General features: G+C 42.4%; 1 protein-coding gene across 1 annotated transcript in view; it reads left to right on the top strand.

Moving 5' to 3' along the window:
• The first annotated feature begins 2,021 nt into the window (after positions 1-2,021).
• The window catches only part of LOC139454016 (b(0,+)-type amino acid transporter 1-like), a 38,930-nt gene continuing 23,112 nt past the window's right edge, over positions 2,022-17,839 (top strand). The window contains exons 1-4 of the mRNA XM_071235498.1: positions 2,022-2,427; positions 14,663-14,803; positions 15,877-15,978; positions 16,745-17,008. Coding sequence (XP_071091599.1) covers positions 2,415-2,427; positions 14,663-14,803; positions 15,877-15,978; positions 16,745-17,008 — 520 coding nt within the window. The 5' untranslated portion in view covers positions 2,022-2,414. The remainder of the gene's footprint in view (positions 2,428-14,662; positions 14,804-15,876; positions 15,979-16,744; positions 17,009-17,839) is intronic.

Below are 17,839 nucleotides of genomic sequence, written 5' to 3'. Positions count from 1 at the left end.
ACTACAACTACAACTACCACTACCACCACCACTACCACAACTACAACTACCACCACCACTACCACAACTACAACTACCACCACCACTACCACAACTACAACTACAACTACCACCACCACTACCACAACTACAACTACCAGCAGCACTACCACAACTACAAATACCACCACCACTACCACAACTACAACTACCACCACCACTAACACTACTACAACTACCACCACCACTACGACTATTAATAACAGTGGCTCATTACCCATTTTCACGAACGGTTATTTTCACGTAGTTATTTTACTACAAGAACTACTACTACTACTACTACTACTACTACTACTACTACTACTACTACTACTACTTGTATCACTATTCTACTACTTCTTCTACTGTAACTACTATTAAAACTGAGGGCACGGGTGGCCCAGTCGTCTAAGACTCCGTAATTGCTTCTCTTGAGCACACCAGAAATCTATGACTGTGGGGTCGAATTCCGGTTCGACCCGATTATGGTTCTAGGTTTGTTAGCACCATACCCGTGCTTCTGGGTTTCATCGAAGTAGTAAACGTCTGGGACCTGCATTACATCGAGCTTACCTCCCACATTAAGCTGACCATCTTCCCGAGGCAAGAGAGTTAAACGACTATAAAAGTCCAGTTTCCACCCTTGCCGAACTGGGCTGGAATTACTGAGCTCGACCGTAGTGCCACCAGTGGCTCTTACCAGTTATGTCCCTTCTAAGTCTCTCCTATGGACCAATCAGATTCCACGTCGCGTTTGCTTCACCCAAAATGGTGGCGCCCAGTCAAGACGATCTGATCGATAATCAAGATCTATATCGTGATAAAACGGGTCTTACATTGCGGTGCGCATGCTTTGCAAATGCTGCAATCGACAGAAATCTGCACGACAGTTTACAAACCGGATTTCGATTTCGGTGCGCGATTTTGATTGGACAATGCATTGACTCGTTAGTCCAGCCAAAACGTAACTCCATAATACCAGACTAGTTTGGCAAGGGTGGAAACTGGACTTTTAAAGTCAGTTAACTCTCTTGCCTTGGGAAGATGTAAGCTGACACGCAGTGATATAACGGGAATACTGTTAAAAGCGGCGATAAACCCAACTCACTCACAATTACAGCTGCCACTATGACTATTGCTACTACTTCTAATACTAGTCAACCGCCTCCGTGGTCTAGTGGTAGAGTGTCCGCCCGGAGAGGTTTTATCCCCAGCCGCGTCATGCACAAAGACCTTAAAAGATAGTACCTGTCTGGTGCTCGGCATTAAGGGGCTAAAACCAGGACACTGGTCGGCTCGGACTCAGTATACTGTGTCTGAGTGGTGAATTCCTATTAAAGTGCGGCATGGTATCTCAGGGGCCAGGCGCTATAAAATCGGCATCAGTCCGGACTAATACACACACACACACGTGCATGCACATCGCTATATAAGTGCAATAATCTTGGACACACACGCGCGCGCGCACACACACCCACGTGCATGCGCCCCACATCACCATTTAATTCTAGTCCTACAATTATTTAAATCAAAGTCATATAGCTGCAATAGTGCTGAGTGCGGCGCTAGACAAAACAGTCTTTATTGCACCATTAATATCTCATTACTGCTACTATAGAACTGGAATAGTGCCGAGTGCGGCGTTATACAACACAGTCTTTATTGCACCATTGATATCTCATAAACGACTTCTGCTACTTCTACAGCCACTATTACAGCTACCACTATGACTATTACTACTTTTATGTCTACTGTAACTACTATTACAACTACCGTTTCAGCTACAACTATAATTAATACCATTTCTGTCACTATAGCAGTATTGCCAATACTAGTCCTACAGATACCACTGTTAACAACAGAGTGTGATCATCACCAGCAAACTGCTTCCACGTTGTTGCATCATTGATACCTCATTAACATAAGCCGCCAGGTGTGTTGCAGTTCAACACTCACCAATGTCAAACTCAGAAAACAACATCCAGCACACTGGTGCACATCTCCATGTAATGATGCAACCACCTTTCAGTGAAACTCGATTATTTAGCTCTCATCAGTTGCCTGGCAACGAAATAGACACCTCGAACCGGAGATGTTTCTGAACTTTACAAGTTGACGCGTGTACGTACGGACTGTTTGTTAACTAACAAAGTTGAAGGGGGCAGTAGTGACACATTTATGCGTGCGTCCGCTCGTAGCACGCTTGTATAGTGATGTCAGCCACTGGTTCTATGTTATCTATGTGAGCGGTATTCAGAGTGCTTCCCTCCCCCGCTAAATGCATCAATGGAATATCGGTGAGTTCACTATAGCTTGGCGGGTTCGACCACGTGGTATATCGAGGATTGAACGAACAGCTGGCGTCAACATCACAACCAACGTGGACGAGAGGAGAGATGGACGCGGAAGGTGAGTTTTGTTATTGTAGTAATTAAACGGTATGGGTTATAACTAAATTTAATAAACACACACGGGTGTATTTTGCATTGACGTATCAGTCACAACTCTTTCAGATCAGGGATATTGTTCGTGCGCGAAGCCCAACACTTCCTTTCTGTACGGTTCAGCTGCTTTCGCTTAGGACGAAAAGCATTGATTTTACTGGGATGACCCTTGACTCTTAGGTATAGATTCATGCCTTTCTTTTAATGGGCGCTTCATATGTACATATGTTTCACATGCTTCCTGACCACATAATGAGTCTAGTAGACACGCTCGACTGCCAGCGTCCATTAGTCAAGTATTTCATCAGCCAGTGCACAGACACGGATATGTAAGGTTGAATGGGAGTGGTGTAAAAACATTCAATTCACTCACAGGAGGTGGTGCTTTAAGAAGTTAAAAATCGCTATCTGACACTGTGAACACAACACAGTGAATACAACACTGTGAAGGAAACGAGCCTGAGGGTGAGCAGGTGAGAGGTTTGCAGTGTTTTGTTACTACGGCTAGTAAACAATGGTTAGTTGAGGTTAACTTGACATGCGTGTGTGTGTATATATATATATATTTGTGTATATATATATATATATATATATATATATATATATATATATATATATATATATATATACATACAAATATATATATATATATATATATATATATATATATATATATATATATATATATATATTACAGCTAGCACTATAACTATTACTACTTTTATGTTTACTGTAACTACCATTACAACTACCGTTTCAGCTATATATATGTATTTCATATGAGTTCATTGATCAATATGCTCATCATGTTTACAGTGAAACGCACACATGTGAGGTCCGTTTAATGATTTCCATAATCAATTTATTGCACTAAAAGCCAAACCCTAGCTTCAGGAAACACAATAAAAGTACGTTAACGTCATTTTCCCGATAGAAGTCTAAATACAGAGATATCATTACTTTGTCTGATAGAGTCGTCGAGCCATCAATGGCGTTTCCTGGTAGCATAACATGTCGAAGTCGGGTTACGCTGGTTGCCGTGTTTATGGATATTTTCTGCTAGTTATTTGTACATGTATATAGTTATATGTCTTGTATCCCATTTGCACTAGGCAACATGTGCGTTATATTTACCAGGGACCGTCGACACTCTGCCAAGTCAATCATAAAGCTGTTTTCAGCCGAGTGTACTAATCACAATAAGGTATTAACGTCTTATGGTGGAGCTTTGATGGCGTTATATAATTGACCCGTTCATAGCAGTAATATGTTTGCTGTGACGACCCGACTCATAGTGATAGCTGACCTTCTGAACACAGCCATACGTATAGCTGTGGTAGCGTAGCTCGGATTTTATTAACTGACATCCAGTAGTCCCTTTTATGTAAATTGCATTCTGATGGAGCTTGTGAAGGCCGGTGTAAAATCGGACTTCAGTAGAACATTACGAATCGTAGTTATGTGTTTGTGCGGATGTCGGAAATAAGGTAAAAACGGAGCAGTATATACGATTTTGCATACAAGTATTTCGAAGCTGCTTCAAGCACTGCCAAACCTAATGTAATATTCTCCCCTATAAGAGATTGTCATATCTGTGCATGTCAAACGTTGGTAATCACTCAAACCTCTATTGCTATCTCCGAACCCCGTACTCCAATACTACTGATATAGCCAGGCCCCGCTATTGCTATCTCCGAACCCCGTACTCCAATACTACTGATACAGCCAGGCCCCGTTAAGACTCGGTTAGAGTTGGTTTCAGCAACCCATGCTTGAAGGAGGATGTGACTGACGGGATCGGGTGGTCAGACTCGATGACTTGGTTGATTGCTTGTCATGATATCTCAACTGCTCATGATGTCTGTCACTGGATTGTCGACTGAATATTTACAGACCTCCGACATACAGCTGGGATATTGCTAAGAGCGGTGTTAAACAACAGCTTACAAATAACAGCCTTCATGTGTGACTGCGACGGTTGTCAGCCCAACCTGGCCACGCCTATACCACAATTATCAGTCTGTACGACAATCCACAGGCCTTTCAACTGACTGTTAATCCGCCCTTCCCCAACAAGCACCCCCCCCCCCCCCCCCCCCAACGCAAACACACACACCACCCCATCAAACTTCATTTACCCTCAGCCCCTTTGTATTCTCCGTGTCACTAGTAGAACTATCATAAAGTTGACAGTACACCATTGTTGGCAACTTTGAAGTACCGTGTTTGTTGCTTGATATGATTGTCTGCCCCATCTGTGTTGGATGTTTGTTATTCTGAAGCAGATATGTAAGTATTTATATTCATATAATCATTGGATAGCTCATCCATAAGTCCGGCACCATGACCGTGGAATATATCTATTTTATGAAAATAAATATATCTAGAAACGCATACAAAAGCAAGTCTAGCCAGCTCAAGCTAGCTCTAAGGGAATTTCTTTTTATTTCTAGAGTCAAGAAGGATATTGTGTAATATAAGATTTCAGACAAAATGTTAGTCTACTCATCCATGTGATTCTTCAGATAAAGTGTAATTGTTGTTGAACAATGCACTAAATGTGGTGTTAGTAAAAGCCACCGAATGTAATTACGGAACAATTATTCCTGCTTAAAGCATGGTTATAGGATGACGTTTTCCACATGGACGATGTTGCTCTTCGCTGTCGTATATCGGTATGCAGGGGACACAGCGCATTGCGAAAATGCATATATCAAAACATGCATGCGCCATCGCTATGGAGAGACGATTAGTATTCTATTCAGATACTACGTTGTCGGACGTTGCCGACTGTTACAACAGGTTTGCTCTGACATAATAAGCAATCCAAGTGGGGCAGGGGCAGCCTAGTAATCAGCGTTGGCTAGTCACGTGCAGTACCCATTTCTTGATATTGGCAAAAGCGGCGTAAAACCCTACTCACTCACTCTACTAAGATGACTGGTACATTCCAGGCTGTCAAATACCGGGTATAAAATAATTAATTGATGTTTCAAGTTTTTATATAGAAAATGAACAATTCACACGACACTAACGCAGGTTTATCAAAGCATATGGGTGTTGTTGTTTGTTGTTTAACGCCGCAATATTCCAGTTAAATGACGGCGGTCTGTAAATAATCTAGCCTGGACCAGACAATTCAGTGATTGACATCATGGGCATCGATCGACGCAACTGGGATACGATGACATGCATCAACCAATTCAGCGAGCATGACCACCCGATCCCGTTAGTCGCCTCTTACTACAAGCATGGGTTGTTGACGACCTCTTCTAACCCAGATCGTCACGGGTATCTAAGCATATGGGTGAGAATTGATATCAGTGAGTTGTGTAATGCCTACTACAATTGAATACACCCGTTCTCGCTTACGCATTAGATACAAATAATAAATCAATCTTATGAATGAGTTAATTGTTGTTAGTTGTGGGAGAAAGGGGAGGATATATGAGCAACATAGACATATGTCATCAGACATATTAGGTTATTCAACAGCGTGCGTGGAATGTTGATCGTCACTAGTGTTGGTTGTGTTTCCTGCTGCCGAGCTGAGGGATCAGGTTTACTGGCGGATTCTGAATTTAATGAACTTAGTGATTTCGATGCTTGAAACATAATACCCCCACTCTATTTCGAGGCAGGGCATAGTAAAGCATGAATATATGTAATCCATGCGACCCGTGTATAGCGCACAGGTCACAAATCAGGTTCGGTTGTATACTGTCAAGGTACAGCTGAGAATGAAAATCAAGTGCACACTGATCCGGGATAATAATACTGTAGCGCTTTGAGCATGTCCCTGTGTGCTGTGGAAATACAGCGCGATATAAATGGCATCATCATCATCATCATCATCATCGTCGCCGTCATCATCATCATCATCATCATCATCATCGTCGCCGTCATCATCATCATCATTGTACAGTTGTTCGTTAGTGGTTATTGCATCATTTGGTTCCTACCCACTTGCTTTGGTATAATTATGAATTGACACATATCTAGTTACTATTGTTCTCTCATCAATGTTCCCTTTCTCACTGCCGAGGTTCTGATGAATGTGGATATTTATTTACACACTACTAAACACTAAACTAAACACGATCCTCACAGGCTTCCTTTCGTTAATACTGCAGTGAGAACAGTTTAGTAGTTTTCTTGACATTTTGAATTGCATTTTTGGTACAACAAAAGCTATATCTAGTAATGTCTCATGTATAATTTATGATTTCTTCTTGACAGGGAATGCAAGTTTTGGGCCTACACAATTGAATGTCTTGCAGATAATGCACCCATACCCACTTATCATTATCATGAAAGAAGGGGCGGTCGTGTAGCCTAGTGGTTAAAGCGTTCGCTTGTCACGCCGAAGACCCGGGTTCGATTCCCGACATGGGTACAATGTGTGAAGCCCATTTCTGGTGTCCCCCGCCGTGATATTGCTGGAATATTTCTAAAAGCGGCGTAAAACCATACTCACTCATTAAAGAAATGTACTGAGTACAAATTACAACTGCAAGTTAGAATTACTCCGGTGTTAGCGTACCAGATATTTGGCGTTTTCAGTGTTCGTGTAGTCCTGCACCATGACCGTGGAATATATTTATTTTATGAAAAAAACATAATCTAGAAATGCATACAAAAGCAAGTCTAGCCAGCTCAAGCTAGCTCTATTCCACAATCTGAAAATCAGCATAGGGAATTTTATTTTTATTTTTAGAGTCAAGAAGGATATTGTGTAATATAAGATTTCAGAGACTAAATGTTAGTCTAGTGTTCGTGAAGCCGGGAGGGTTAAGCTGGCACTGATAACGTGCAGCCTTCTACCCCTCATCTCCTGGATCCACGGGGTTTAACTCGCACCACATATATACTCTAGCATGTCGGAGACTGGAAACCATGTCTGTCCACTTAAGCCTGTATTGGTTACTTTCACATGATTCATATTTCGCTCTGGTGACAGAGTTGAAGTGTTTAATCGGCAGATTTATGAACACATGCCTCTTTGATGGAGGGATATGTACTTAGCGTGCACGTGCTTCCTTCGTGGGATGGTAGGTTCCCTGACCTACTTTGGTAGTTTGTACAAAGTTGCTAATCCCAGGTCGGCGAGAAGGTTAAGTCTAAGCTCTGTGTAGAATAGAAATGCTGATATGTAAAAGGGGATTTTGTAATTCTATCCATACGCTGCTCACGGACCGGAAGGATGATCGCCACAGCCACAGCTGTTGCCATGGATACCAGACGGCCATATCAAGGTCAAGTGGGGATTTGATGCATGGCAAGATTTACACGGTTGGCGGGTTACCCAACTGCTAGTCTCAGCAAATGTTGGTTTCGGTGCTTATGTTTGTTATCCTTAGCTGGCTGTGGCAACTGAGAGTTTTCCTCGGACCCAACGCCATGTTGTATTTGAAACACTTGTTTTCAGATATCTATGACATTCGTGAGCAGAGAAGGTGTTAATTCAAGTATTATGTTTTCGTCAGTTGGTAGTGTATGGACAAATTAAAACATTTTGTCACTGATATTCTGTTTTGGAATCTGCTAAGGAATTTAGTGGGACAAGACAGACGGTGCGGCAGGGGCGTCCAGGCCCCCGGGGTACACAGTATGACAGAAGGATTCACCCAGAGTATATAGTGTGCAAGTCGGATCGACACACCCAGGGTACATAGTGTGACAGAAGGGTTCGCACACTGAGGGTACATACAAGTAGTGTGACAGAAGGGTTCGCACACTGAGGGTACATGCATGTAGTGTGACAGAAGGGTTCGCACACTGAGGGTACATACTTGTAGTGTGACAGAAGGGTTCGCACACTGAGGGTACATACATGTGGTGTGACAGAAGGGTTCGCACACTGAGGGTACATACATGTAGTGTGACAGAAGGGTTCACACACTCGGGGTACATAGTGTGACAGAAGGGTTCGCACACTCAGGGTACATACATGTAGTGTGACAGAAGGGTTCACACACTCGGGGTACATAGTGTGACAGAAGGGTTCGCACACTGAGGGTACATACTTGTAGTGTGACAGAAGGGTTCGCACACTCAGGGTACATGCATGTAGTGTGACAGAAGGGTTCGCACACTCAGGGTACATACATGTAGTGTGACAGAAGGGTTCGCACACTCAGGGTACATACTTGTAGTGTGACAGAAGGGTTCGCACACTCAGGGTACATACATGTAGTGTGACAGAAGGGTTCGCACACTCAGGGTACATACATGTAGTGTGACAGAAGGGTTCGCACACTCGGGGTACATAGTGTGACAGAAGGGTTCACACACTCAGGGTACATACTTGTAGTGTGACAGAAGGGTTCGCACACTGAGGGTACATACATGTAGTGTGACAGAAGGGTTCGCACACTGAGGGTACATACTTGTAGTGTGACAGAAGGGTTCGCACACTGAGGGTACTGACATGTAGTGTGACAGAAGGGTTCGCACACTGAGGGTACATACATGTAGTGTGACAGAAGGGTTCGCACACTGAGGGTACATACATGTAGTGTGACAGAAGGGTTCGCACACTGAGGGTACATACTTGTAGTGTGACAGAAGGGTTCGCACACTGAGGGTACTGACATGTAGTGTGACAGAAGGGTTCGCACACTGAGGGTACATACATGTAGTGTGACAGAAGGGTTCGCACACTGAGGGTACATACATGTAGTGTGACAGAAGGGTTCGCACACTGAGGGTACATACATGTAGTGTGACAGAAGGGTTCGCACACTGAGGGTACATACTTGTAGTGTGACAGAAGGGTTCGCACACTGAGGGTACATACATGTAGTGTGACAGAAGGGTTCGCACACTGAGGGTACATACTTGTAGTGTGACAGAAGGGTTCGCACACTCAGGGTACATACTTGTAGTGTGACAGAAGGGTTCGCACACTCAGGGTACATAGTGTGACAGAAGGGTTCACACACTCAGGGTACATACTTGTAGTGTGACAGAAGGGTTCGCACACTCAGGGTACATAGTGTGACAGAAGGGTTCACACACTCAGGGTACATACTTGTAGTGTGACAGAAGGGTTCACACATTCGGGGTACATGTAGTGTGACAGAAGGGTTCACACACAGGGCACATAGTGTGACAGAAGTGTCCACACACTCAGGGTACATAGTGTGACAGAAGTATCTACACACTCCGGGTACATAGTGTGACAGAAGTATCCACACACTCGGGGTACATAGTGTGACAGAAGGGTTCACACAGGGCACATAGTGTGACAGAAGTGTCCACACACTCAGGGTACATAGTGTGACAGAAGTATCTACACACTCAGGGTACATAGTGTGACAGAAGGGTTCACACAGGGCACATAGTGTGACAGAAGGGTTCACACAGGGCACATAGTGTGACAGAAGGCTTCACACAGGGCACATAGTGTGACAGAAGTATCCACACACTCGGGGTACATAGTGTGACAGAAGGCTTCACACAGGGCACATAGTGTGACAGAACTATCCACACACACAGGGCACATAGTGTGACAGAAGTATCCACACACTCGGGGTACATAGTGTGACAAGGCTTCACACAGGGCACATAGTGTGACAGAAGTATCCACACACTCGGGGCACATAGTGTGACAGAAGGGTTCACACAGGGCACATAGTGTGACAGAAGTATCCACACACTCAGGGTACATAGTGTGACAGAAGTATCCACACACTCAGGGTACATAGTGTGACAGAAGTATCCACACACTCAGGGTACATAGTGTGACAGAAGGCTTCACACAGGGCACATAGTGTGACAGAACTATCCACACACACAGGGCACATAGTGTGACAGAAGTATCCACACACTCGGGGTACATAGTGTGACAGAAGGGTTCACACAGGGCACATAGTGTGACAGAAGTATCCACACACTCAGGTTACATAGTGTGACAGAAGTATCCACACACTCAGGGTACATAGTGTGACAGAAGTATCCACACACTCAGGGTACATAGTGTGACAGAAGGGTTCACACAGGGGACATAGTGTGACAGAAGGCTTCACACAGGGTACATGGTGTGACATGGGGAATTTCATGTTGCACAATAATAATGGCCGTCATGGCAGCTATCAGAATATGTCTGTCTATTTTATATCTATTGTATTTGTTAAGTCCTCCTACTTGAACCGGTCCCTATGTAGAGACGTAAGTAGATGTCTTGGGATCTCTCTAGTATTTTACTGGCTGACTTGGAAGGTCATTATCTCTGCTTATGAAATATGCATACAGACTTTGTATGCCCCGAATAAATTTAGCTTTAGTAAAGGTTATCAGACTAATCAGACACCCACACCATCGTTGACAAGGTCGGCAGTTGAAACATCGTTTGACTTTGTGAAAGGTCAAAGTTGAACGAAGTTTAAAAAAGCAATCATCATAGGTATTGTTTGCAAATGACTCACTGTGTGTTTTACTTCTCTAATGGAAGCGTATGTGGAAAACTCAAATTGTGACGTTTTGAAGGATTGATAACTGCCAATTATCATAACATTGCTGCTTTGAAGTTTCGCTGTCATTAAAACAGAGCTTTTATGCTTCGTATATCATTTCTTACGTTCAATCGCTACATTATAATGTTTATATTATATATTCATGAATTAGCTAAGCAGTAGAGGAGAACAAAATACACGAGTAAACTTTCCTCTTTGTTCAAATGTAAAAAAAAAACAACCTTTGACTACGATTCAGCAATAATGTTTTACAATCAACACTAATAGCGAGAAATAGGTACTTATTTTGCTGCTGGAGGGATTGTAACATTTATGAAAACTTTGAGATTGATGTGACTAATAAGTGTCACGTGACCCATGGTGGATCAGGTATAAAGGAAAAACTAGGTCAGGTTTGTAGGACGAAGAGATCTAAAATGGCAGGTTATTTGTTTTTGTTTAGCGGTCAATGACCCCCGGGAATCTCAAGCACGGGATATGTTGAGTGCCTAATATTTTGTGTATATATTCTAATATGCCTATATTTACCGTTATAAGTCATTTTGATAATGTCAATACTCGACAACTTTGACATTGCGGATGTGAAATAAATAGTCACCGTTTTATCACGATACTGTTGCTTACATCTCATTTAAAGAGTGCCGGTTAGTTAGTCCAGTGATTAAAGCTTGGTTTGATTCATGGTGTCCCCCGCCGTGTTATGTCCAACATGTTGCTGAAGGAACGATCATTTTATATTTTCGAAGGAGGGTGGGAAGACATCGGGGCGATCATAGGTTTGTGGTGTGCCCGCCGGACCCAACCCTCCACGCATGCGCTATCCGTCTGTGTCTACATCATATTGCACACATTGCATTGCGTGTGATTTGGACACAAGATAAAAGAGATCGATGATTTTCAGAATACCAGTTTTACGTCATAGTGCTTTCAAGCACATGCCATTACAGATGTATTACCAGTTTAGATCTACCAATTTCCCATTCCCTTGTTTAAGTCCTCGGTACGATTAGTTTTTTGTCTTTTGATCTACAAACATCCTCGTGTTTATCTTTTGTTAATGAGTAAGAGGCAATTTACGAAAAGTAACATTTTAAAGTAATTTTTCATTTTTTCCATTTATTATATCATGATAACGTATTCCAAACATATTTCTGCTCTATTTCATCACACAGTTACTGAAAATGATAGGGTTAAATGAAAACGAATGTCAATGTATAGTTTTTTAAAGTTTTAGCTTCTAATCATTATATGATTAGTCTATTGTGATGTTTTTAAGCCTCTTTGAACTATCGAAAATGATAGGGTTTTTGCTTCTAATCCTAATATGATGAGTCTGTTGTGATGTTATTAAGCCCCTTTGAAGTTCTTATCACAATTCGCTGTACAGTGTTACGTCCCTTAGGCAACCGTGTAAGACACCTATGATAGTGGGTTCGAATCCCGGGTCTTACTGATACCGGTTCTAGATTTGTCATACCCGTGCTCGTAGGTGTCACCAAAGTGGATCACGTCGACGGCCTGCATGACTTCGGTCTGTCCTCCCACATCAAGCCGACACTTGTTATTGCCATTGCATTATATCTAGAAGCCCTACGTAGAAGATAATAGGTCGGTCCTCAAAAAGACATAAATAGCCTTGTGCACAAAAGGACGCTTCCGAAGCTCTCCCGCCTGCGCCGTAGGCTCTTATATGACACTAATAAAGACAATAATTATACAGCCCTTAGTTCGCGGCCTATGGCTGTGTAAGTGCAGGTTTTAGAGCATAGTACACACGCCTAAACTTCAGCTTCATATAATTTACTCAAGATGAAAAAAATGAAATGACATTCAGGTAGGTTCGACAGGAGTCTGGAGTAAGTAGTCTAGACTTAATGGCATCGAATAGTTATATAGGTCTGCTAGATGACGAACACCTGCTACGGTAAAAGAAGAGCAATTGATGTCTAGATATTGCATTGTGATGCATGTATTGTCAATTTTAATCATTCTTCGACCGCTTAATGAAGCGATTCGTGTCTAACATGGCATAACATAGAAAGCCTCTATCGACCAATGCAAGCTGATGATTCAGAACAAGACGTTTGCAGATGCGCTCGGAGACACCTCTATGCGCATGTTTTTATTCGACGTCGGGGAGCACCTTTAGAGTACAGTACCACAACTTCTCGTGAGGACAATCTTTGCCGAAGGTCACATTATTTAGTCGGTGTATCTGGCAACAAAATAAATAGCACATTACGTCATAGTGTTTTGTGACGTGTTTGTGGTACTGTATTCTAAAGGTAGGCCAATTATACATGCCAAGCTACTTGTGTATATATGATGAATAATTAAAAAAATATATGTATAAATGTGCAGGGTGTTAGAGACTCGACGTAAACAGTCGTTGTACCTGGACATACGTGTATTTGCAGGAATCTGGAGTCTTGATGTTTACAGTTGTACATGGACATACGTGTGTTTGCAGGATTGTAGAGACTCGACCTTTACAGTGTTTGTACCAGGACATGCCTGTATTTGCAGGATTGTAGAGACTCCATGTTAGCAGTTGTTGTACCTTGACATACCTGTATTTGCAGAATTGTAAAGACTCGACCTTTACAGTGTTTGTACCTGGACATGCCTGTATTTGCAGGATTGTAGAGACTCGATTTTAGCAGTTGTTGTACCTGGACATGCCTGTATTTGCAGGATTGTAGAGGCTCGATGTTAGCAGTTGTTGTACCTGGACATGCCTGTATTTGCAGGATTGTAGAGACTCGATGTTAGCAGTTGTTGTACCTGGAAATGCCTGTATTTGCAGGATTGTAGAGACTCGATGTTAGCAGTTGTTGTACCTAGACATGCCTGTATTTGCAGGATTGTAGAGACTCGATGTTAGCAGTTGTTGTACCTGGAAATGCCTGTATTTGCAGGATTGTAGAGACTCGATGTTAGCAGTTGTTGTACCTAGACATGCCTGTATTTGCAGGATTGTAGAGACTCGATGTTAGCAGTTGTTGTACCTGGACAATTTTGTGTGTTTCTGCACACTGCATAAAAGTGTTAAATAAGCTTTTTAACGTGAATATTGTACAAAGTTCGTTGTAAGTCCTGGTGGCACATGTGTTATGTAAGTGCCTGTGTTTGTTTGTGTGTTTCTTGGTTAACGCCGCACTCAGTTATATATCCCAGCTATATGACGGCGGTCTGTAAATAATCGAGTCTGGACCAGGCAATCCAGTGATTGACATCATGAGCATTGGTCCACGCAATTGGGATACGGTTACATGCATCAACCAAGTCAGCGAGTCTGACCACTCGATGCCGTTAGTCGCCTCTTACGACATGGCAAGCATGGGTTGCTGAAGACCTATTCTATCTTCACGGGTGGAAAGTGACTGTGAATATGATTTGCACATCTAATTTCAATAAATATTATACATTTTATCCATATTTGACTTAATGCCCAATAATATGCACTTTATTTAAACATGTATAAATTCTAAACATGTTTAAACTCTAACCATGTTTCGATTATAGGGATGTTGTGTTTTGATTGTGTTTTTTATTGTGTTCATGTGTTTTGACCCCGAGTGTGTTCAGGATTTATACACATTCCTAACCTTGATAAGATCTAAACATGTCTTGTGTGTGTTTGTATTCTAAACACATTTAAACTGCAGGCTCCAATATGGTGTGTATTATATTAAAAATGTGATGTATTTGCCCTTGTTTTAGGCACACACGATAACGGTGCGCGTCAAAGAAATCTGATCGGGTCACGTGACGGAGAGGATGATGACTCTGGTGAAGGGGTGGAGCTCCAGAAGAGCGTGGGACTCTTTAGTGGGATCACCCTTATTGTTGGGACCATGATAGGTAAACGCCATGATGTCAGCTGTTTTGTATGACTGTAAATAATCGAGTCTGGACCCGATAATCCAATAATCGATATTTTGAGCAGCAATCCACGCAGTCGGGCCACGATGATACGCAATCAAATAATTGCAAGTCACCGAGCCTGACCACCAGGTTAATAAATCGCTTCTTATGACAAGGCTGCTGGGGACTATTCTAACCCCAAATTCATACGGGGTCAAAATAGCATGATATTGTAGACATGAACATTTTGTATGGATAACAACCTCGAGCTCTTATTTGTTCGTAAATACATTACTTCTTGTCCCGTCATCGGATGAATACTGAGTAAGCGCATTTCGGTATTGAGATCCAGTGAATGAGATTGTGAAAATGAAATACTAAAGTTGTATTTTCTTTGGCTATTTGACATATAAACCACACCATGAATATAGAACAAACCCGTGGAAATAAGGGTTGGAATAGGTCTTCCAGAACCCATGCTTGTTGTAAGGCAACTGGGGCGGTCGGGTAGCCTTGTGGTTAAAGCGTTAGCTCGTCACGCCGAAGACCCGGGTTCGATTCCCGACATGGGTACAATGTGTGAAGCCCATTTCTGGTGTTCCCCGCCGTGATATTGCTGGAATATTGCTAAAAGCGGCGTAAAACCATACTCACTCACTCACTGTAAGGCAACTAACGGGATCGGGTGGTCAGGCTCGCTGACTTGGTTGATACATGTCATCGTATCCCAAATTGCGTAGAACGATGCGTAGAATGTCACTCACTGGATTATCTGACCCAGACTCGATTATGTACAACCGCCGTCATATAGCTGGAATAGTACCGTGTTAAACAACTAACAAATGATAATAAAGAACATTTTGTAAGAGAAAATCGTTTACCGATTCATATTTACGCATGAAAACATTTAACCTGAATATGCGATTATCAAAGACATACATATATTCTTTAATCCTTTTCTTTTCACACAACGAAATTCTTTAAAGAAAACATGTGACAAGTTCAGAATGTATTACGATTAGTATTATTAATAATAACAGTTTGTCTTGCATTTGCATATCTTCGTCTAGGTTCGGGTATATTCGTGTCTCCCCGTGGCGTTCTCATTGGCTCGGGGTCGGTCGCAATGAGTCTCATTGTGTGGGCAGGGTGCGGAATTCTAGCCATGATGGGTAAGTGGTGGTGCAAGGGCCAATGGCAGTCGCTTTCCCGTGTAAATAAGGAACCGCATTTAATATCCGAAACTGGCTGCCACAGGAGACATCGTTTGACTGGCACCAAGCGATGTATTATAAGAGATAGTGCTACAATGAAATTGAATCTCATCGGCTACCATTATATCACAATTAAATGACATCACTATTCTCTCTGCCACGAAAGACGGTTAGCTGTACAATTAACGCTCAAGACACTGGATATTACAGAGATAATCTCACCCGAGTGTCTTTTGATATCAAATATATCATGACTTTTTCCACTTTTCAACGAATGTTGATATATTTTATATGAAAAGCCTCGAGGGTGAGATTATATTTATCATCCAACAGTAGCAGAGCCATTAGTGATGTCATTTGTTTGTGGCGTCATGGTAACCAATGACGTCACAATGGCCTGCAAAGCATTGTGATGCAATTTCATTGCAGCGATATCTACAATGTAGATATCGCTTGATCTCACCTAAGCGATATCTCCCGTGGGAGTCAGTTTTGGATGATAATATTTATTAACTGAAGAAGTTTAACTAGTCTCACATTTGTGTCTTTTGATATTAAATATATCAAGACTCGTTGATAAAAGTATAAAATTATAAAAGAAATACCATCGGCAAGCCTCGGATACTTGTAACTTGTCGTCTTGATACATGTGATCTCGGAAGAAACTCTGCTGGGATTATCTATACGTATTCATGGGATTGAATGTGTACACTTTCATTTACAGGTGCTCTCGTATATGCCGAGTTGGGTACGGCCATTGTTAAATCCGGCGCCGAGCATGCCTACCTACTGCATACGTTTAAGCCAATGAGCAAATGTTGGGGACAGGTGCCTGCCTTTCTGGTAGCTTGGCTCGGTATCTTCATCATCAGACCGTCCATGTTTGCTATCATGGTGCTCAGTCTCGGGACGTACGCAACCCAGCCCTTCTACACGCCGTGTGAAGCCCCGCTCCTCGTCAAGAAACTCGTAACATGTGCAGCTATGTGTAAGTAAACGACAACCTTATCGTCATTTATGTCTACAAGCCCGACCTCTGTCACAAGTCTGTCCCTATTAATTTGTACTCAGTATAAGCCTTAAGAGGGCCTCGCTTGCCGTCAGTGAAGGTACGAGGCACCTAAAGTCGATCGGGGCCCCAGAGAGGCCCAGCTTGACGTCAGTGAAGGTGTAGGTCACCCAAGGTAGGCCTACGCAGGTTTAGAAGACAAACAGAACAACACCAACACAAGGGGTTTCCAGCTCAAAACATGCTAGTTCAATAAGTACAACCGTAACCGCCATGAGTTGGACAGAACCCCTCACAACTGACGATGGTACCGTTTACGCTGCTGAATCGGTATCCATGACAACCTCTTGTAATGCAGAGTCTGTTTTTCCTGTGGGCGTGACCTTCACCTGCACGATTTGTTACCTATGTGTGATCATGACATTCTCTCCCCCCCCTCATCTCCTTTGGTTCGCAACTACATTCGCACTACATTCCCTAGCTCCAAGAACCTCAACCCCCATTATACTGAAGGATGGTTCCTTGTTGTCATTTGACTGTCATTAACAAAATCTTTGAGATTATCCATGGGAATTTGTTCAATGCTTCCTCAATGACTTCCATGGCGACATTTTACGTCCTATCAAACCTATATAGGCGCTTTGAATTTTTCAACGAATTTCTTTATAAACAAAATGGTGGAAGGATGAGGTAGTCATTAGAAGCCGAGCATCATTCATTTAGATATAAATCATTTGCAATTGAATCCCTGCTTTGATTGGCTAAGCAAGCAAATTTCGTTTGCGTTTCCATAAAACGAAAATATACTTA

This window comes from Haliotis cracherodii, unplaced genomic scaffold (genome assembly GCF_022045235.1).
Source record: "Haliotis cracherodii isolate W230 unplaced genomic scaffold, xgHalCrac1.p SCAF_10, whole genome shotgun sequence".
Classification (NCBI taxonomy): Eukaryota; Metazoa; Mollusca; class Gastropoda; order Lepetellida; family Haliotidae; genus Haliotis; species Haliotis cracherodii.
This window is presented reverse-complemented; position numbering and strand designations above follow the sequence as displayed.